The following is a 23,039-nucleotide window of genomic DNA, read 5'->3' on the forward strand; positions in this document are numbered from 1 at the left end:
TCATACCTTCTCCCACGGAATCCGAACAGAAAGAGCGCGACCGAGAGTGTGGGGAAAACCTTTCACAGCCTACAATGGTATGATCCACTAATTTATATTTTTAAACTCCAAACTGATACTAGAAATAATGACCCATGAACTAAATATGTTCAACAGCAACAACAATAATTCCCATTTCTATTTACAACACATGAAAGTTTAATAAAATAATAATTTGGAGACAGGAAGTTACCCGCTGGATTACAATGGATCTGTCGTCCTTTCAAAATAAAGCTGCCGGTGCTCAGAATTTCCCATCGGAACACCCTCCCACTTAACAATCTAGTGTAACAACATCACATCGCTACACATAAATAAATACGGACGTTGGTGGGGCAATCCCTACTGCATTACAGGCGAGGTTAGCAAAAACGGCGACATTTCTGGGGCCCGTTTGTGCTTCTGACTCCGCCTGTGGCTCTCTACGGCTTAAAAGTTGTTTTCCCCCCTCACGGAATGCAACTTGTTGCTCGATAACAGAAGATATTTAGTGACAAGTGACGTCGTTTACCCATAACATACGTAAAAAAAGCTAATTAGCTAGCTAGCAAGATATTTTAGCTGCTAGCTACAAGTAGCTTCGAGTCACAGATGTCTGCACGCGACTTAAATTTTTGGCCGATTAAAAAGTCAAATGAGCATATTTAAGGCTATCTCACATGTCGAAGACATTCTAATTTAATTCACTTTTTAAAATGTAGTTAAATTTTTGATAAATGTATGTAAGGCTTCTTAAAGATGGCGGACACCTGGTGCTGCCGTTATCTTAACTGCTGCTGACTCATTTATTAGGTCAAACACAACAGGGAACTGCAGATAGCACTAATTGGTCATGTAACCTTATAATAATATAATAAAAAGATCTTTGACCAAAGTCCACTTTGTGTAGTGTTTCAATGCTAGGATTTTCTTTTAAAAAAAGGCACACATTACACAACACAAATACCATGAGGGGAACAGTATTTATTTTGTTTATTAAGTACATGAGAAAATTCCGAAAAAGATAACATGTTGCACAGCAAGCTTCCTTTTCTGAACCCCACAGTGCAGAACAGATTCTACACAGGCAAACAGGTGGACAGTATTTAAAACCAGTGTGCATAAAACAACAAAGACATGTTTCCCTAAATGCACCCTGAACATTTGTAAAGAGTCACCAGATCCAAAACCAGGGCAACTGAATGCGTTTGTGAAATGAGTTAATAATGGAGTGGGATGTACAAACTGTTTCTGGTTACTCACAGTAGGTATGACATAGTATTGTCTAGGATTAGTTTGTGTAAGACCACCCTATATCTGCAATTAGATGTCATTAGAGTATTTATTTAAAAAAAGACAAACAAAAGAAAAAAGTTTTCCTACAAACAGCAATTATTTCAATTAAATTTCCAAAAGATATGCCATGTGACCTACAAAAACAAAACGAACAAAACAAAACAGAATGTGCAATCAATGACATATTCCCTCTGAGGTGTCAGCCGTGCAGATGACCACACAGCGCAGCAGCAACTCTGTCCCAATTTGTTCCTACTTCACTTCAAAGTCGGCTCAGCTCAGGACTGAGACCAGCAGCTGACAACGTTGCTGTTCAGTAGTATTTTTATTTTTTTGTAGTGGTTTACAGAGTCCATGCACTTTATTCCTCGCACAGCCTCTTTAAGGCTCCAGCACTTCTTGGTTCAGCTCCTATAGACCCCACACACACCTCCCTTCCTCCCTTCCTTCCTTTTTTTCTTCCTTCCCACATGGCCAGCAGAGGGCGCTAAGAAGTCATGGTGGCTGCCTTCCAGTGTCACTGCTATAATACCTGCTCCACTGGTCTCATCTGCACATCTCCGATCTGACAGAAGAAAATGGAAAGAACACACAAAAAAATGGGAGAAATTAACTTTAAAACTTCCGGATCAAAATATGAACAAATGACAGAGAAACATACCTGAACATGAGGAGGGGCACTGAGGACAAACGTGACTGCACTGGCTACATCCTCTGCTTTCAAGCACTAAAAACAAAAAATAGAGAATCATCCCTGTTGCAGCAGTAAATGACATTACCAAATCAAACTGTTGTGAGAAACACACAAAAACGCTTACCTTTATACTCTCATAGACAGCTGCTGCTTTCTCTGGATCACTGTTGTGATGTCGGAAGGCAAACTCGGTCTCCACTATTCCGGGAGATATACACTGCAGGGACAGATAAACCATCACTGCTCAAGGTTCATTCCTCTTTCTATTCCACCCAGGCTGCCTCTAGTGAGAGTTATGACCTTCATTTGCTACTGACAGCGACCCCCGCCCCCAGTCCCTTCCACGCCCTCCATCTTAGTGGCGAAGTGATGGCCGCTCACTCACCGTGGCTCTTATGTGGGTCTTTTCGGCCCGGAGCTCTTGCCGAATCCCCTCGGTCAGCGCAGTCACTGCGTATTTAGTGGCACAGTAGAAATGCTCATCGGCACTCGGCACAAGTCGATGCCCGCCCATGCTTTAACAGGTCAAGAGAGAGAGGAGAGAAGGAAGGAACAGGTAAATAATAATATCGCACAGCTTCGCCTAAGTTCAGGAACAAATTAGCCACATGTATAGCTAATGTTTTAAAAGCTGCTCCGTATACCAAATTCAATTCAATAAAGACAGTAAAAAGGGCTTAATCGTTATAAATAAAGGTTCAAACAGTGTGGAGCAAACCGTATTTCCCCCATATACATTGATTAGGACTTTGTCTCTAAAAACTTTGAGTTACTTTCTGAAATTCCGCCTTCAGGAAGTCATTATGACCTCACTCCTCTATTAATAACCCTTCAACAATGTTTTCAACCAGTGTTTCACTGAGAAGCAGTAAAACACTGAGCTCAGCAGAAGCTCAGTTCCACCAAGTGCTTGCTAATTCCTGCTGGCTAGTCTCAAGGAGCTGAGTGGTGAGGGCAGCTCTGTAATGCAGAAGCTCTGAAGCCTGGATACTGCAGCTTCAAGGAGGAGTTGCATGCTGAAGGTGGCGCTCAGTCCACTCAGGCGTTTTGCACAGCTGAATGGTTGCCACGGGAGACTGGATTTTCATGAAAGAATCAAAGCAACACCCCTGGTATGTTTTTGACGAGGGAGTGAAATTATAACATAATGTAAAGCTCAAAAACACTGTCCCTTTGATAAATGAAATTATCTGGAGGCTGCATTTTAGATTTGCTCAGGTTAACTTTATCTGGAATCAAAAGCTGGTGAACAAAGTGAAAACAAAACAAATCTGTAAGGGGTCAAATACGTTTGCAAACCACTGTAAGAAGGAAAAATTTTAAGTCGATATCTGTCCCTCCCATTGATTTCTGCATGTGCCAGACTTTACCTTTGTTAATCCATGGTTAAAAATCCACCATGAACAAACAGTCCTTTTGTCCCCAGATTGATTGAACGGCTCACCTGTTGATATTGATGATGTGGCCGTCATCCACGTCCCTCTCTTTCATTGACTTGTAGGCCTCGCGGGTGCAGATGGACAAGGCTAAGACGTTCACCTGCAGACAAAGTGAACACCGTCTTCAGCTACTTATTCTAAACCTGGATGTGAAGTTGTAATGTAAAGCATTCATACTCAATATGCAATCGAAAGGACTAGACTTAACACAAACATGCTTTGATTGGTTGTATGTTTGGGGTTGTTGTCCTGCCTGTAGTGGAACCTCCAGCAGGACAACATACATTTTCCTTCAGGATAATTTAGCTCAATCAACATTGCTGAGGAAAAGCCTTCATATTGGATGATGATGCCGCCGCCATGTTTCACTGAGGGGACGTGTGTTCATGCTAATGTACGGTGTTATACTTTGCATCTCGGCCAAAAAGGTCAATTTTGGCCTCCACTGAGAAATGGTTCCTTATGGGAACTATTCAGTTTGACTTCTTATAATTATCAAGAACATAATTTCTTTCAGATAAACTTTTCAGATTTTTTTAAAGAAAATAATAATAAAAAAACAGAACATTGTGTCATACTTTCTTTTCTCTTTCCCGGTTATGTTCTTTAGTTGGTCATTACATAAAAAATGTCTTTGTCACATGACCAACCCCATCCAGAAACAAATGACAACAAAGTGGAAATAAATATTGGTTGTCCTGAAGAAGACCATGACAGATTTCACATGTTAGTTTCGGTCGACTGCCGATCACCCGATTTATCGGTGGACCCCGATTGTGGCTACGACGGGGTGTGAATACTTTTCCAAGGCGCTGAAACATCCTCAGGTGTCTCGTGTTCAGGTAATGGCCGCAGAGTTAAACCCTGTGAACCGGCTGCGCCTGTCCAGCTTCTGTCCTCTAAGCTTTTGTCCCACGGTGACACTGACTGACATCAGTTTATCGGCAGCGTGGTGGTAACATAGGGGGAGGTGATCAAACAAGGTCAGCCTACAGATTAAACGCGAGCTAAAAATACACCACTGTACACATTCGTGCGGGCTGCCATGACAACAGATGGGAGAGCGTCATGAATGCTGGACCGTGGAGACAAAGAATTAGAGCGGGAGGGGGTCTTTGGTGGTCAAGAGCTCGATGAATCAAATTGGCCAGGAGAAATAGTGCCGGCTTTCATTAGTTTGCCTCCGATGTGGGAGAGCCAGTGAAGCTGCCTGTGTGTGTGTGTGTGTGTGTGTGTGTGTGTGTGTGTGTGTGTGTGTGTGTGTGTGTGTGTGTGTGTGTGTGTGTGTGTCCACACGACGAGGCTTCAACTCCTGGTTCTTTTAACAGCACAAAGTCTACAAACACAACTCTTTTGCTCACATTGGCCGAGCGTTTCGGCTCCTCCCCTCACTGCCTGCTTATGAAGCAACGTGAAAACGCTCTCCGGCTCCTCCGTTCCGGAAGCCGCGTTTTCGGCTCCATCTCTCACGCTCACTTACGTCAATCATGTTCCTCCAGCCCTCCGTTTTCCCGGACAGCAAGGGTTCATTGTGAGCCAGGCCGGCATTGTTGATGCACACGTCCACGCCCTTGTGAAGCGTTTTGATGGCCGAGAACATAGACAGGATCTCCTCTTCGTTGGACAGGTCACATTTGTAAGGGACGAGGGTGCCGCTGTAGCCCGCGCTCTCACATTCGGCTGCCAGTTTCTGAAACACACGGGGTTTGAATTCGGGTTAAGCTCCGCGATTGAGAACAAGAAAACAAAGCGAAACAGCATCAAGGGAAGAGCTAGGAATGATTAACTTACAACGGCACAATAAAAAAAAAAAACCCGCCACACCCTTTCAGGCGCCGAGGAAACGGAGAGCAGATAAAAAGATAAAAACAAAAATCAACATTACACCATAAAAAAAAAAAAAAAAAATCTGATATCGCTCATAATAAACCCCATATTAGTCAGACTAACAGTTGAGAGAAACTCATTAGGAAGTATGACTTGAGGAGGTAAACCGCAGCAGATGGGGTCAGGCAGCTTTCCGTTCAGGTCACCATCACTGCGGGCCGTGATAGAACCTGACGCGGATCCTCGAGCGAGGCGCAGCTGCCTTGGTCACCTGGCATCTCGCGCTGCGAGTCGGTTCGACAGGAGGCAGCGTGGGTGACGAAGGTGGAGCTGCTGGTCCACAGAAATGACGCATGGCATCTCACCAGACCGCCTCTCAATTCTCTCAATTCAGAGAAATATTCTCTAAGAAAATTCTCTCAGTCTATTTAGGCCCATCGCCACAACAACTTTTGCTGGACGATAAATTCCCCCAGAAATGACTCCGTTAAATGATCATTGTATCATTTTGAGACCATTTTCAGCTAATAATAGTAATAATGGCATATATCTGCAAGTCCATCCACTAATATAAAGATAAAAAAAAACTTTAATTTCTAAAGAACACAACACCGGAGAAATTTTTTTATATCCAAAATAAACAAACAGTTAAAACAACAGTATTTAAGAAGGAGCATTAAGTCTCTCTGACCAAAACTCCATTTCGAAAAATAATAAATCATTCAGCCTATGCAGCTGAATGAAAACAGGCAAAGGTGCAAACTAACTACTTCGTACCGGCTGTCAAACGTTTGCAGTGTTTCTCAAAATGGCTGATATTCAACAACATTAAAAGGGGAGCATATCTGTAATGACTGTTATCCAAATGAAAATTATTATGCTCATTTCAACTTATCTTGCCATTGAGGGATTTATTGCTTATTGTTCCATGCTAAGTTACAATAATGAGGCTGTTTTTTTAATAGAAAATCTAAAGCTGTGATATTTTCTTGATATACATATTGTCTCAATGGCCCTTTGTTCTTGGTGGAACCACACCCTTTGTTTTTAATTGTAACATGTTTGAATCGACAGATTGAGCATGTTGTAAAGATAAGTCTTGGCAATGGTTCTATAATGTAATAAATCAGAAGATGTTTAAAGGATGCTTTGAACTTTATAACATCTAATAATAAGATTAAAACCAAGATAAAACTGTTAGCATGCTTACATGTGGCTTTGACTTTATGTTAAACATTTGATCCAAGACTAATGTTTACTAATCTATTGCCACGTTAGGGATAATTTTTTCCTATAGTGATCGTTAATAACTGCAATTACTTTATTCTTATGAAAATTTTGTATTTATAATCATGACTGCACAGAATTAAAGGATCATTTCGGTTCCTTCTCCAACAAAACGTGTGATGGTGTGTACATCCTATCTATCCCTTAGTGTGCAGCAGTTTCCCTTCTTCCTCTAAGCTGTTTAACTCAGATTATCCACCAAGAAATCATTATCTGAACAAAGCTGTCAAAAGGTCAAAACACTGTAAATAAAGACCCCAACATGAAGCCATGCGCAACAACTAGATGGGTGGTCGCCTCGCTCACTTCTGCTAGTCATGTGCGACAACTGATGTGTTCAGCAGCAGAAAACGTCCTAAGTAGTTAAATATCCGAGTTGCGGTTAGAGCAAAGCTGCTGGCGACATGCGTCAGTGAATCCGCGCAGGGACGGGCCCTCAGGCTGGACGCTGCCTGGTTGAGAAGCTCGGGTTTTACTGAGAGCGGAGGTGAAAGCGATGGGCAAGCGGGGCCAGACTTTTGTTGGAGAGGAGGATTTAGTTGTGTTACCGAGGCTGAAGAGGGAGCAGCAGAGCAAACAGGCTGTGATCAGAGTCCAGCTTACAGGAAGTCTCAGGCTGTGAATCTCTGCGTGGTTGGGGATGTGGGTGTGTTCTGGCAATGGCTGTTCTGCTATGGTCAGTACCAGCCACAGTACCACCAACCAGGCCTGAAAGCTCCAACAGCAGCAAGCGCATGAATCACACATGGCTGAATTTCACCATGAGATATTGTAGTCATTTTTTAATTGTTAACACAAGATGTTTTCAAACTCAATAGCACAGATCGTTTGGGGATCAAAGTTAGAACATTTGTTACATTTCCTCTCCGGTGTGGTTAATTTTCACACACTGCACTGTGTCAAATTAACCACACCCTTTAAAAAACCTCTTCCCCCCTTCACCTGCACCAACAAACACTGAAGGAAACGATATAAAAACGAATGAGGTAAAAATGAGCGCAACTTCGCTCTATATGACATGTAAACAAAAACGGTGAGATTTTAGTCGGTGTAGGATGTTTTCTGGTAAAGGATCACAAGCCATTTCTAACACTACCGCTCGATTTTTGTCTCCGTTTAGGCAGAATGCCTTGCTTCCTGTTGTAGTTCACGCCCTGTTTTTGGAGCGGTCTCCGGTCTGCTTGGTATTCACATATGCATTTGAACCGCACCACAGTCCACTTCTACCAAACAAAGGTTAGCTTTTTTTTTTGGTCCGCATCAGAGTTTGATTGCACATTTATTCTGCCATGAAGAAACTGAACTTTCTGGGCAAACAAAATAGAATTAAATAAATGAATGAACCACAAAATCCGATACTTTGAAGCTTTTGGATGTGTAAAAGTTTAAGTGGTGTGCAAGATATTTTCGCAAAACACTGAAATTTAATCTCTAGCCTGTAATACCGGCAAGGTGAAGCACATGTTGCAGACCATCATCATGCCCATCAATCATTTCCTCCTTCCAGGTTGGACTAGTGTTGATGGATGAACTAAACACCTTCTCTGCGCGGTGAAAAGAGATAAAAATAGGTATTTCGAAGCGCTGCGAGCAGAGAGCTTTAGGGTGTGAGACTGATCGATACCTTCAGGCAGCAGCAATGAGCACAGATAACTGAGAAATTAGATTTGACTCAGCAAGGCTGAGTAGCTCTCTTGAACAATGAGGGATTGTGTTATCGGACAGTGTCTCCTCTTTCCTCCCTGCAAAGATGGGTGGGTGTCCAAAAGTGATTAAAATGGCAAACAAAAAAACAAACAAATAAAAAAAAAAACATGTAGCCACTAGCCACAGAGCTACATAGGCATCAGTTCTCCCGTTCCGTTTCCAAATTCCACGTCTTAAGCAAATGTGGCGCATAAAACAATTATGCTGTCATATTACATCTTCATCCTCATTATGGAGGAAGGACGAAAGGAAGGGAGGGAGCGCTTGCGTCAAAAGGTGAACTAGAATGAGAGCATGAGAAAAATAAGAGACTAAGGACTTGTCCACATGTAGCCGAGTCTTTAGAAAAAAACAAATATCTCTGCCACGTCACTATAAAAGATAATATCTTACACATGGGATTGCTTTCAAAAAAGATTTCATTCATATGAATGTGCACAAATATGTCCCGGAGCGTTGCTTTAAGCATGCCAAACACATAGGGGGCAGTGCTGCACAAAGCTAAAACCTGTCAGCCAATCAGATTGCTTCAAAACAACCTTGACTTCCTGCTAGGAATTAAACATGGTGCCAGGAGGTTCCTGGGTGTGTACCGATACACAAGTTGAACTAGCTTTAAGTTGCATATTATAGGACTGTCTGCAACTAATGATTATTTTACTAATCGATTACTCTATTGATTAATACATAAAATATGGCACGTTTTTCATTTAACCACTTGAGCCTTTTTTTTTAAATACATTTCAACAAACGGCATTTTTTGAGTCTGTGTACTCCAGTTGACATCTAATTGATTACTAAATTAGTTGAGTATTTCAACCATTGAAATACTCAATGATTGAAATACTGCACTGTAGAATCTAACGTTAAAAAAAAGGCCTAAGAGGTATAGCGCATTAAGACCAAGTAGCTTCCAGGCTGCTTTAGCTTTGAGACTGGACATATGAAAGCAGGAGAATCTCAAAATAACACCAAAGAAATCATAAAATCACCACTTATTTAAACCTGAATTTCTCTAAACTTGTTTACTCACTGAAAATATTGATAAAATACTTGTTTTCTCAACATTTTTGTTGACAGAGAGACACAATCAGAGAGGCTACAGGAGACACCAGCCGGTGGAATCAGAAAGGCAGAAGTGTAGATGGGACAGTTGTGCACTTATCTCTTTTCCAAACTGCAACACTAAGCTAAAAGGTATAAAGGTTGAACAGGGTGGGTTTACGACACTCCCTTTAAGACTGTGCAATCATCCAAGGAGATAAGGGGAGTGATCATAATATCTGTTAGTAACTAGACTCAGTGATAAATTGGAGTTCCCTCCCATCAGTGACAGAGCAAAGTCAAAAGTCTAACAGACCTGTGACACTGTGACTTTACATCAAAATTAGCGGTTTTCATGAAGAACTTTTAGCTTCATGTTCAAATAAGAACATTTAAAAAAACTATTTGCAGTTACATGTCACCAAAAATATAATACAAAGGCACTTTACAGACAATCTAAGCACTCTGGAAAGAAAAAAGTGATCTGACAAAGTGGCAATCATTTGTAGTCAGACCCCTGTACTCCGAGATCCCTAAATGAAATCCAATGCAACTGTTTTCAAAAGGCCTCTCAAAGGTTAAGAAGAATAATATAAGAGAATATTTGTTGAGGAACATAACAGATGGGTCAAGGAGGAAGTTATGAAGAAGTTTCAAGTAAGATTAAGTCACAAAACAATATCAAACGTTTTGAACATTTCACAGAACTGTGTCCAAATCATTATTAGCGAAATGGAAACTGCACAACTGCAAAACTAATAAGACCTGGTGTTCTATCCTTTTCCTTCTACTTTATGTTAGTCTTTCACACACTGTCCTCGTAAAACACACTGAAGTTTTAGATGTAATGTAACCAGAACCCAAAATGAAGAAGCATTCAGTTTTTTATGCTCCTCTAATCTCTTTCAGAAAACTAATAAACTCTCAAAACAATGAGTTCCTTTAAACACCACTTCCTTATATCAGTGATTCATAATAACTGGAATATTATTGATGTACATTTAGTTTCTTGATGATACAAAATCTAATGTTTTTATTGCTTGTGTCATAATTGGTTACTGTACTATGTCTTTGTTGTTTCTGAAATGTGCTATGCACATAAACTTCCCTTGACAAAAACTGGTTGTGTTGTGTTATAGTACCACTATTTATATAAGTTTCAAGCTCCAGTTCTAACCTTCTGAAGCAATATGCTCTCCTGCTACCAAACCGACAGTAATCCTGCGACACTACTCTCTCGAGCGATAGGCTGCTTGTGCTCCTCATTCATGCCATTCAATCGACAGACTCTGCAGCCTGGATACCAGAAGTGAGTCGCGGCACAGCGCATGCTGAGATGGGAGAAAACAAGGAAAACAGACCCAGGAGGACCCCATGGAGACAAAGTTGATCTGACACAGTCCAAACTGGGACGCCTTTCAAACGTGGCCAACTAAAGGGGGCTGGGTGTATTCAGCCTCAGAGCTTCTAGTAGACATAAAAAGCCTTCCAAACTCAGACAAACACTCGCCAACAATGACAATTTGGCTGCTGGTGAAGAGAAAAATTAAATCTATTTGCATTCATCCCTCGTTTCTCTGAACACTGAACTTGATGAACTCTACTGTCTCAGTATTTGTACTTGAAAAGGTAGGGCTAGGGAATGATTCATTAAGAATATATATATATATATATATATATATATATATATATATATATATATATATATATATATATATATATATATATATATGTGTGTGTGTGTATATATATATATACACACACACACACACACAAAAAATTCATCCGATAGAATCTTTAATAATTTCACAGAACTTATCCTCTCAAGATCAGCTAAGCAAAGTTGGTAGCATCAACTAACTAACTCATTCACTTTTTGGTTACATAGCAACAACATGTTGAGTAACTTGCGCAGCAGTAGTTTCATGTTTTTGCCGCCGTGCCTCATAACTGATTATAAATACAAAACAATGTGGAGTGAAAGGAGAAAATGAGTAAAACATGTCAAGAGTAAAGTGTGGATAAGACAGGAAAGGTCTCGCCACCAGTTTAGCAGTAATTCAGATTTTTAAAACAAAAAGATGAATCCTTAATTATTGACATTGGCCGATATGAAATGATATGTTTCTGCCACATCATCCTATTTAAAGGGGTCCATTCACTCCTCTCGCTCCGTCACGCGTGTTCGTTCCATTACATGTGCTGACCTGCTCCTATAGATGCGCTAAACAAATTAACATTCCTGGAATATATTTCACCATCGCACATCAGAGCAGCTTCTTGAAACATTGCATGTGCTGCTGGCATCTCACAAGTCACACGACTGGACAAGAGCATGCAGTGAGAGACAGGAAGTGTTTCCATATATGATTGCTGGAGGCTCAAAGAGGAAATATCTGAGCGTAAATCTTAAATCCTGAAATATGAAAAGGGAAAGAAAACAGTGGAGAGGCCGTATGTGATTTAAAACAGCTCTCTATATACAATGCTATCATTTGATTTATCAAATTATGAGAAATGATGTTTGTTTTGTTTGGTTTAATTGTGCTGATGCAACTGAAATGTCCCACAAGAGCAGAGCTCATGGAAACAAAATGGATTATTCAGGTATATGTTGTTCTTCAGCCGAAACGGAAAATGCGCTGTCAGTGGGAAGGCTTTCTGCATGGGTGAAACCGATGAGGTGAAGACGCCGCAATGTAACCTGACGAGTTAAGAAACACTGTCAAGTTAAAGAAAAAAAAAAAAAAAAAAACAGCACAAAAAAGCTGGAATTTTAATAAACTTTTTTTTTTTTTTTTTACAAACTCAATATAGGCCTGTCACAATAGCAAATTTTGTTGGAGAATAATTTTCCCCTGGAATTATCGCGGTAAACAAAAACACTGTCATTTTGAGACCATTTTCAACTAATATAGTACTAATAATAATAATTACATATTAATTCAAATAAACTCTCATAAATAAATAAAGAAAGCAACCTGAAACTACAACAATTAAATAGAATTATGATGTCGATGTAACCAAAATTACATTTCAAGAAATAATAATCATACAAATCAAACCAGGAAACATTGGACACCACTCGGTGTCCAAAGTTTACATAATTTTTCAAAATCCAGTAACTCAGATATTTAAAACAAAAAATTAATTTTTGCTGTCCTAACAATACCAACCTCAATAAACTACGTTTCAAAATATGGAAAAGTTTACTGGGTGTAAATACTTTAGCAAGACACTGAAAAAAAAAAAAAGAGATTAGCAAAATAAGGCCAAAAGGTCTGAAACAAAGGAAGTAAAGCTGTCTCATCTGACCCACTTTCATCCCTCTCCAATGGGACAAATTGGTCACTGTGACACTAGAAGACAGGTTGTCTAGACAGGAGATGACTGAGGCAGTCTATATGTCTGAAAACGGAGATGCTTAATGTGCCACCTCAGATCCTGAAGCATGACTGAGCAGCTTCTCCTGCCTCCCTTAGAACAGGCGCAGAGTGGAGCCAGATCAGCCGAAGTCTCCCATCAAGCTCCTAACTCACCTGCCAAGAGCTTTCAGGCTTAATTCAAGATTAACTCCAGGCAAAATAAGGATGCTTAGGCAGAGAAACCAGTCAGAGACCAAACGCCTGCAGAGTTGTAAAGAGGCCCAGAGTCATTAGTATGTTGAAATGAAGTGGGAAGGTATGCGGAAATATTGTGCTTTTCTGCATTTTTTCCCCTCAAACAAACGTGGTCTCAAAAGAAAAAGAAAAAGCTATTCTGCCTTGTTCTGTTTTTGTCAGACGTCTCCTAAACGTATATGATTACCGCAGGTCATTTGGGATTGTAAACATGATGGAGAAAGAAATTTTGGAGAAAATAAATAAATAAATTGAGAAATTCTGAAACATTTTGGCTACAAAATGGTTCAATATGACATGTCTGAGTAAGAATGTGACTAATCCAGCATAGGGTGTGCTGCAGGTGCAGGCATGGTAGGGCTGACTGGCCTCCATACGTCTTTTAGTGGAAGTACAGCTGCAAACATTGTGGGACTTTGAAATCAACTTGATGGAAAAGCTCAATGGAATCATGTGTGTTTCTTTAAGTAATTTAATGAAAATGACTGCTAAATATGATTAATAATCAAATTTAGCCTTTCCAGTCTGCCCTGGTTTTCTTCACTAACAAAGTTAATCGCTTTCACTTAAATTCATCTAGCGACTTCTCCATATAGATTAAACGTTTTGCTGCAGCTGTATAGAACCCCTTTACAGAAAAGATTTGATAAAAACATACAAAACAACAACAAAAACAATTTTTAAAAAAACTCAAAAACTGACCAGCTGCCTTCATTGTGTCACCATTTGAATGTGAGCATGAAAGTGTCTTTAGAGAGGAAGATTTAGTCTTAGTTAAATACAAATTTGGAAGAAAACAGGTAGAAAAACCGACCATGTCATGTTTTCATTGGTAAGCCACTATAGAGCAAGTTAGACTGATTTCACATAAAAGTCTGGGGTCAACAATCTTTACCATCCAGAGAGCAAATTCTGCTTGGCAAGTCCAAAATAATAATAATAATAATAATAATAATAATAATAATAATATCACAACTTTTTCATTCAATTAAATTCAATATTTTTTTTTTCTTTTGGTGTATTTGTAATCAGGGATTTCCCCAGTGTATTATAAGCCTGGCGGGCCACCAGGTTTTATTTGTGCCCCCACCAGGCTTAATATTGCTTATTTATTCAAGTTTTTTTTTTTTTTATGTTTGCATGTTTAAAGACTTTATAGTTGGTGCTCAGATATTAATCTTACAATAACACATAATTATTAGGTGACATTTCCAAATTTTCTGTTAACTTGAAACATTTTTTAACTCAAAAACACGACGGGATGAATGACTGAACTAGTGCCCAACCAACAGGCTTAACAAGTTTTCTGGGGGAAACCTTGTTTAGTATTGTATTGAAAACAATTAAGTGGTTAAATGAAAAGAAAAAAATCTGAACAATGTGGCAATTTTCTTATCCGATTAATTTATTTTATTTTTTTTTTGATAATTTTAAAGTCTCCAAGCAGAAATTACCTAGGAACACACACACACCAAAAAAAAAAACACTGCCAAAAAACTCATTTTCATTTGCTTTATATTTAAAACCATATCTTTGAGTTTGATATTATTATAGCGAGTGATGGAATAATATCAAATATTATTATTTGATATTATAACATCAAATATAATATCAAATAATAATATTTGATATCATAATATCAAATGAAGCCACGTTCAGCTATGAAGCTGCAAGTTGAAGATTTAAAGCCGTCAAAGACCAGATAGAGAAATGTCATTCGATGCCTATGTGCACGAATGAAAATCATCTGATTTTCTGTATTTTTATCCAAGCTTATCTTCTTTGGGAATGCTTTATGCCGAGTCATTCTGCACACATCTGTGTGACAAACACACCCCGAATTATGCATGCTAAATTTATTTAATCTCAAACTGCAGCAATGACAGCTCTGAATCTTGCGTCGCTTTTCATCAAAGCTTCAAATACCAGCTCTAAAAAAGCTGCATCTTTACAGAGAGGGGAAAGTTATTTTTACATTTGGTCTGGGTCACAACAAACATGCCCACATGCCATTTCCATCCTCCATCTTTTAACAAAACGCCAAGCTGCATCAACATAGGCCAAAAAGGCACAAACTTTCTTTGGTTTGCCGTCATTTCACACGGTTCCTGAAAGCGTGCTCAGACAGGGATGCGTAGTGCCACATTCCACACCGGAGCACGACCGCCGGATTTGATTATGCGGCCGACTCCGCCCTGCCTCCACCTTTGGCAGCTCCTCTCAAAGGCCCGGCCGATCTTCTCAACACGAGCCCTGACCTGCAGGTAAGTACTTGAAACTCGACAACAAACATTGTGATTATTTTAGATTAAAAGCTGCACACAAAAACACTTAAGATGTTGTTAGAAATCTAACCAGAAAGTCTTCGGATTTGTGCAGGATAAAGTGATCTACAACCCATTGAGGTTTTTTGTTTTGTTTTAAGTGACACAAGAAAACATGAATTTTGAAGCATTTCATAAGAAATTTAAGTGATAGACCGAAAACAAACTGGGCGTTTATCATATCGTTCATCAAGGAAGAAAAAAAATCATCAATACATTTCAGTTATCGATGTTAACTCAAAAAACAAAACATGACCCGATATGATATTGCTGTTATTTTCTACACATTTTGTTCCACTGGAACATCATTCAATATCAGTAAGTTCCAAAAATATCATTAAATTCAGAAACTGTGTGCAGTTTAGTGGTATAAATCACACTTAAAAAAAAAAAAAAAAAAAGCGGCGTCCTGAAGAAGCCTATTCCGAATGAGTGTTTTTCAAGAATATTTGTGTTGGTGGCCCTATGAATGCAGTGCCATGCAGTCAACATCCTGCAAAACTATACGTTACCTAAAAAAATACGTAAATATGTTTTTTAAGCTTTATTGTTAACACAAAACCCCCACAGAATATTGCAATAAAATCTTCCAAAACTGAAACTTTTTGAACACCTGCATGGCAGAAGATGAAGCTTGTATCCCAAATGACTCGTAAGCTTTCCCGTTCACATCCTCGTAAGTGTGTTTGCATTACAGCTTCACAATGTGCTGGGTGAGTGGAAAAACGAGAGAACCATGTGGGCTATGTGGGAAGCGATGGTTTAAAAGGCCTGAGAAAGACTTTAGAGGGGATCTAATATGGCAGGAGAATCAATATTCATTTCCACAGCCGGGCTTCTTTCTCCGCTCTGGAGAGGATTTTGCAAGCGATAATGAGAAGCAGAGTCTCCGCCGCCTTGGCTCCTGTCCTGTCCATTCCTGCGCGGAAGCCCATGGTGACCACACATCGCCCTCCAAAAAAAAAAAAAAAAAAAAAAAACCCGCCCGACTGCTCTCTATTCTCAGTGACAACAAAACAATCCTGCCGCCACGACTTTCCGATCTGCTTTACTCGAGAGTCCTGTTTGTACAAAAAACAGACGATGGTGGCGCTCGGGGTCGCGTTTCTGACGCTGCCCCCCGTTGTTTCGTCTGCCTCATTGCTCATTGTTGAAGTGAGGAGGTTCGCCTAAAAGCCGGAATGAGGAAGCTGGTGACAATTTGCTTGGTGATGCATTGGGTACATACATTACCCGGGGAACAGCATGCCAGGTTTGGCACAACTGCAAGGAAAAGCTTACAAAGCTGGGCCAGCACAGTACTGGCTCAGTCCCACTCTTTGAACAGACACTATAAAAATTTTTTTTTAAAAAGTATTGAAAGTAAAACAATTCTATAATGTGGCTTTGAATTTTTTTTTCCCCTTAAAATGAAGTCTGCTCAACCTATAAAGGAGTATGTAATGCTTACAAACAGGAAGAACTAAGTACAGTAGAGCTTATATTTTTTTTGACCTTGTTTAGGCTGACACAGGCTGTCACAGTTAACTATTGACAGGATGTGGCCATGTGATTGGAGTATGAATGGAGGGAGGATGGCTGTTGCACAGTTCACACTCACTCTCAGCTGCTGTGGGAAAGGGTGTGTGTTTATAGTCAGGGTAGGAGGAAATGTTTGCCGTGATAAAAACACATCACAGAAACATTTTTTTTAAAAAGTAATTTAAGTATGAAAATAAAATGAATCAACCCGATCAACACTTCAGCTACCTATTTAAGTTTAACACTACGACAAAAATACTACAGTTTAAAGCTATTCTTCCAAAAAGCTAAACTTAAATTTGAATTAAATGCTGCAGCTGCTTCAATTTAAAACAGATTTAAATACAATGGCTTAGCCAAAAAAAAAAAGAATATGGGACAAAAACTCACCAGATTTTGGTAATATTTTGTGCGTTTATTGCACACAGTTACTCTCTCCGCACTTCTGTTCGTCAACAAGTAGCGCTAGGAGTTCAGAAAGCTGACTTTGCTGGGTTTCTCTGACGTTTTCTTTAAAATCAAAGAGCAGCATGATGGGAAATTTGAGCATTTTTGAAACTGTGAAGGTGTCCATATATTCACTGCAAACTGTAAAGAGCGAGGTCGCAGAATCTGGTGGAGCTACATTTCCAACGCATCTAATTGCATTCTGAAGAAAAAGGAATGATATAGACTAGCCACACCCCGTTCCACACCTTAAGTCACAACATAGTACCACAGGAATCTTCCCCAGAGGAAACAGGAGAGCTCGTAACTTGGTTACAAACAGGCTATCAAACAGTGGTTTTGACAGCTACTGTCGCATGACAAATTGTCCATCCAATTGCCATGCGAATTTTGAGAGAGCTTTTAAAAACATTGCCAAAACAAAATGAAAAAAATCAGTATAGAAAATGCCAATTAGGTGTATTACTTAACTAGTTTGGAGCAAATCAATTACGTCACGTAAAGCATAATTTCATTAGATGTTGACGATACGCATTGCTGTAATAAATAGGAAGTATGTGGGGTAAATGTTCGCCACGTCAGAACTTATGTGGAAATGTGTTTCCCTCTTCCCTTCAGCGTGTTAACTCTTTTTGGAAAAATAATAAAATAAAGAAAATAAAAATAGCAGGCCTCCTCTTCTACTTGTTACTGCACGCTGCTGGTCAGCTGTCATTTTTCCCCGTGCTCCCACAAAACCCCAACTTAATGGTTTGGTTGAATATCTGGTCCACTAATTGCAGTACATAAAGTTACCACAAGTTCTTCCGAAAACAATCTGGCTGGCAAAGTGTTTGAGAAGCATTAGTGGTTCTGCTGTGTTTTCACTCCAGGTTACTAAACCACATAGCACTCATACTGATCATCTATACAGCAAGGTGAAGCTATGGTATTCAAATCCAACTGTGATCAGGATTTCCCCTGTTGTATTATAAACCTGTCGGGCCACCAGGCTTTACCGGGCTAAACAATGTTTATATATTTTAGTTTTTTTAACGATTGCCTTTTTTCTTAAGACTTTATACTTGATGATTAGGTATTAATCTTACAGTCTTCCAATAGCACATAATTATCAAGTGATAGTTCCAAATTTTCTGCCAACTTTAAACATTTTTTAACTCAAAAACCCAGCAAACCGCTGGATAACTGCACTAGCGCCCTGAGCACCAGGCTTAGCAAATTTTCTGGGGGAAACCCTGGCGATAACAGCATTCCTCCCTATAGGGTATAAAGGTAGGCATTCAAAAAGCCCTTGAATCAATGAGGCGACACGGGCGAGGCCTAACTATTCGCAGAAAAGATAAGCGAGGCGCAGAACCTGCAGGCTTACGGTTAAGTAAGACTTAAAGGGGCGGGGCATCAGAAACCTGTCTGGAAAGAATCCTCTGTACTCCTGCCGCGACACTCCGACAGAGTGATCCAACCTGATTTTATCAAGCAGAACCTGAATACTGACTACAAATATCTTTTTTCCCCAAGTTCATGATGCCAAGAATTCGACTGTGATCTTTACACGCAAAGGTGTCGGTCAGAAATGAAACTAATTTGGCCTTTGAGTTTAAAAATAAAAAGAAATTTGGGCATGGATAAATATTAGCCATTACAATTATTTTAGTCCGGCATATTCGTTAGTACAAGTGTGTATTGTTAGAACGCCTTTTTTGGTAACAAATCCTACCTGAAAATGTTGGTTACAATTGAACATAATATGTTAATTCAGTCAGAGAACATTAATCCAAGCTCATTTGAGTTGTATTGTGAATACATATCAATATAATGAAAGTTCAGAACTGTAAAAATGTCAATTCAAGCCCAGCAATAGTTTCATAGAGTTGCTGTTGCCAGTGATTTCAGCTGCAAATGGTTTACATGCCACCTTAGAAAGGATTATACAATACTATTTCAGTAACGTCTCTGCTTTAATCGCGTACCTGTTTTGTTTTCCTTTCTTTCTAAAACGAAACAACTTCAGGAAAGAAACCGCAAAGGTCCTTGCAAGTCATGATTCCCCTGGATCAACTTGTTAGTGTGCACGAATGGTGGTGGTCTGTGAAACTGTATCCTGGAGATTTATTTGGTATTGATCCATCTGAGCTCGTCGTTCTCAAACGTACATTTAGCGAGGTGGTTCTGGATTGAGAAATGTTAAATGAACGCCTTTTTTACATCAATCTTTCCTTGTGAATGATTGACTCTTGATAGTGCAGACATGTGTATGATTAATAAAACAGAAGTTGCCAAATAGTGCCTGCTGTGTCTAAAGTTTGCCATTATTTGACAATCGATTTGAGGGATCAAATTAATCGACTTTAAACAAAATACTTTGAATTTGGCTCATTTTGTTCAGTAAAATGCAGGAACTTAGTGGTTGCTAACTCTGACTTCTACAACTGAAGGGAAGACACTGAGATTAGAGGCGATTATACCTTAAGGATGGGATGGGCGGTTGTCAGTGATTTGAATACAGAAGGATTATTATTATTATTATTATTGCTCCCTCCGGCTAGAAATGTGCGACATAGATACAACTCTACAGCACAGGAATTATCTCCGTCTCTCATGATTTAACTGTTAATACGTGAAATGGCACATGTAATTGTAAGCTAACGGCTTTATTTATTTTTTATAAACTGGCTAAACTTAGCAGGGTGTGCCTAATACTTCCAAACAAACCTCCATCGTCCGCTTCACCTTGTTTCAGCACCTGGATGACGACTTTCCAACACCGGGGCTAAAGGTCTGTAGCTTCAACAGCAAAGCTAATGTTAGCTAGCCGTTAACGTTAGTTAGCAGGAATGTTGTTGCTCTGACAACACTTCTTTTTTTTTTCTCTTTAATTACTTAATTAATTTTTTCCCCTTCTTAATAACGTTCCTCTAAACGACACCGCTTACCTCAATTTTGTCGACATTCCTGGCACAGCCGACGACCCGCATGCCCTGCTGGACCAGAGCCCGGGTTACGGCCGCTCCAATCCCACCGAGGCTCCGGTCACCAGGGCCACTCTGCCTTTCCACCGCTCCATCTCCGCCAGCCTCCTCACCGGGACCGTTTCTGACGCGAACCGACGGCTCCCCGCGCTGCGCTTCTTCTGCCGAGCCCCGCCGAGCCGGTCAGGCTGCCGCGGGTTGAAGGATGTCGCGGGGGGTTACGTACGGTATTCGAAATATGGGATGCGCCCGTTCCAGAGTCCCGTGTCAGTCTGCGCAGCATCCAGGACGACGGCGGCGATGAGAGGTCGTAAAGATCGATCCATGCGCCTCTCGGACCGAAATGCGAAGAGTCCGGCTTGCGTTGAAGCGTTTGACTCCCTTCACCTCCCACTTTCATTTCGAGCCGTCGCACTGGACCGGGGAGTGTTGAGAGTAGCTTATTAGCACCACCTAGTGGAGAGGATGAGGTAGTAAAAGTCAAAGGTGAAGCTGTGGCATAAATACCACTGGTGGGACTGGATGTGCTCTCAGGGGAATTCCACAGATGCCCCCAGGAAGTCTTTAAACGTATGAAGGCCCCAAGCTTGTATGGGTTTCTAAGCAGAATTTCATTTGTGTACAAATTTAGTGGATCCAGGAGGATGGGCCAGATTTATTTAGCTGAGCTTTAAAGCAATCTGATAAGTAGCTATTATCTGCTAAAATGTGTTTTGTGAACAAATTGAGTTGAAATACAAAAAGATTGAAGTCATTAAAGTTATAACTCTGTTAACACAACAATCCAATAAAAAAAAAGATTTCGATTTGCATTCTTACTGCATACTTGCTGATTCTTTGAAATCTAAAATAAAATAATTTTTAAAAAAATCTTTTAATTTATCTGTATTTAAGAGACAAAGGGTCATTCATCCTTCACATCATGGCTTAGAATACTCTTTTCGAAAATAATCCTGCTTGTCAAAACCAAAGTGAGAGTATTTAATTAACATAAAATGTTCTGATTACTAGTTTCTCCCACCCAAAATCCTAAAATTTCTACTAAAATGAAATGAAACATCAAAAAACAAAAAAATGCTCAGTCTGCACATTGAGGAAGCACCGGGTACTAACATCAGTACAATCTGTCCAGGAATGTGAGCCACTGTTCACATTCCTGGGCAGACTGTTTTATTTCTGTAACTGAAAATTAAACTTTCAAAGACGTGGGAGTACAGCAGGCTGACAAATCAACCTTATGCTTTATTAGGCAGTAATCTAACACTGGTCTCTGTTGACACGATGGTCTATGAAGTTCACACTTGATTCAGGAATGTACTACAGCCAAAGAACATTTCATGCTTAGTAAACCCAATCGAAACTTTCTGAAGTTTCCTCACAAATCGTGAGTTGGTGCAGATTCATGAACTGGCCTGTACAACTAGCTGACAAGTTACTTTATTTATTTACCAAGTTGTTCCCTGTAGGCATGAAGCTCTCCAACAGAGGGACGCTTGGCACTGATTGTTGCATTTTTTTTCTGTCATTTTAATCTGAAACTGGATTTATGTCAGACCACTAATTCTGTTTATCCCTCTCTTAATGCATTCGTAAAGTGGAGATCCACAATGCCGCCAATATGTTTTTATCTGCAATCCGTACAGCTGTTTTGTAAATGTATGAATAAAGTCCTGACGGGGATTCATTTGAACATAGATTTGTTCGGAGCATTCTGTTAGGCGTAAGTTTCAGACTTCAGTCCTCAAGGTTTGGTGTTCTGCAACCTTTCAATGCATCCTTGTCTGAACACGCCTAAAGGGGCGGTATTATGTAAAATCGACATTTTGAGATTTACATCATGTTATTCCATCATCAAAAACATGTCTGGAATGTTGCTTTGACTCTTTCAATTTGACAAATGCTTTAATCTCCCATGTCAACCGTTCAACTGTGCAAAACGCCTGGTTGGACCTAGCTCCGCCTTCGAGGCACAGCTCCTCCCTCATTCAGTTCCTTCAGACTAGCAGCAGCAATTAGCAAACTCCTGGTGGATTTGCACATCTCCTGAGCTCATTACATGAGCTACTTCTCCAACACTGGTAAAAACATTGTTAAAAGATTTTTAGAGACAGAGGACCAATTTGAAGAAGTAAAATTTATTTTACGTCAGTTCTATACAGTCTTCTTATGACAGCTGAAGTTAACAGTTGTTTTATTGTGCTATAAAATGGCACGGTGTGCCTGGAAAATACACAATACCGCTCCTATAAAAACAAGTTATTAAATTGCCTTTCCTGAATGAAATCAAGTTCTACAGAGTCCTGCTACGGACCAAAGTATTTCGTTCCGGTTTGTTGAAGCAGATTCACACCTAAAGGTTGGAACAGAAGGGCCTTCAAGTACCGAAGCTTCAGATTCCTGCTCTATGGGGCATCCCAACTAAGCCACTGTGCAAAATTTGCAGACTGATCAATAAAATAAAATGGACACTGACTTTTCTGTCCTTGAAATGAACGACTCCAAAAGCAGTACTAACCAGCAGGATGTAGTTTACAGTTAAAACAAGTTTCACAAATCTCACGCCTTAGATAAGACCAACAGGAAGCAGTCAGCTGATGTGAAACCTGCTGTCAGAGGCAAAACCTAGAAATGAAGAGTACCTGGAAAGTATTTTGTGTTTCAGTTCATTTTCAAAATACTTTATTGATCCCAAAGGGAAGCTAAACGTAGCTGCAGCTCCTTATTCAAGGTTTTTCAGTCATAGATGCTGATTGTTGTCTTTCCAGTTGATACAATAAATGGGTTTGCAGAGAAATTTTGAGCCATTTCTTTATACCAACTGGTAGAAGTTTGGACACACGTGTACT

At 39.9% G+C, this 23,039-nt stretch overlaps 1 protein-coding gene across 1 annotated transcript; it reads right to left on the minus strand.

Annotated features, from left to right (window-relative positions):
- Positions 1 to 982: 982 nt before the first annotated feature.
- Positions 983 to 20,629, minus strand: dhrs11a (dehydrogenase/reductase 11a). The gene is given in 8 exon segments (XM_055043970.1): positions 983 to 1,879; positions 1,976 to 2,041; positions 2,133 to 2,225; positions 2,394 to 2,523; positions 3,453 to 3,547; positions 4,928 to 5,137; positions 20,158 to 20,246; positions 20,249 to 20,629. Coding segments are annotated over 8 exon segments (765 nt in total). The 5' UTR covers positions 20,289 to 20,629; the 3' UTR covers positions 983 to 1,837.
- Positions 20,630 to 23,039: the final 2,410 nt, after the last annotated feature.

This window comes from Poeciliopsis prolifica, unplaced genomic scaffold, assembly GCF_027474105.1.
Source record: "Poeciliopsis prolifica strain line A6 unplaced genomic scaffold, Auburn_PproV2 SCAFFOLD019, whole genome shotgun sequence".
NCBI lineage: Eukaryota > Metazoa > Chordata > Actinopteri > Cyprinodontiformes > Poeciliidae > Poeciliopsis > Poeciliopsis prolifica.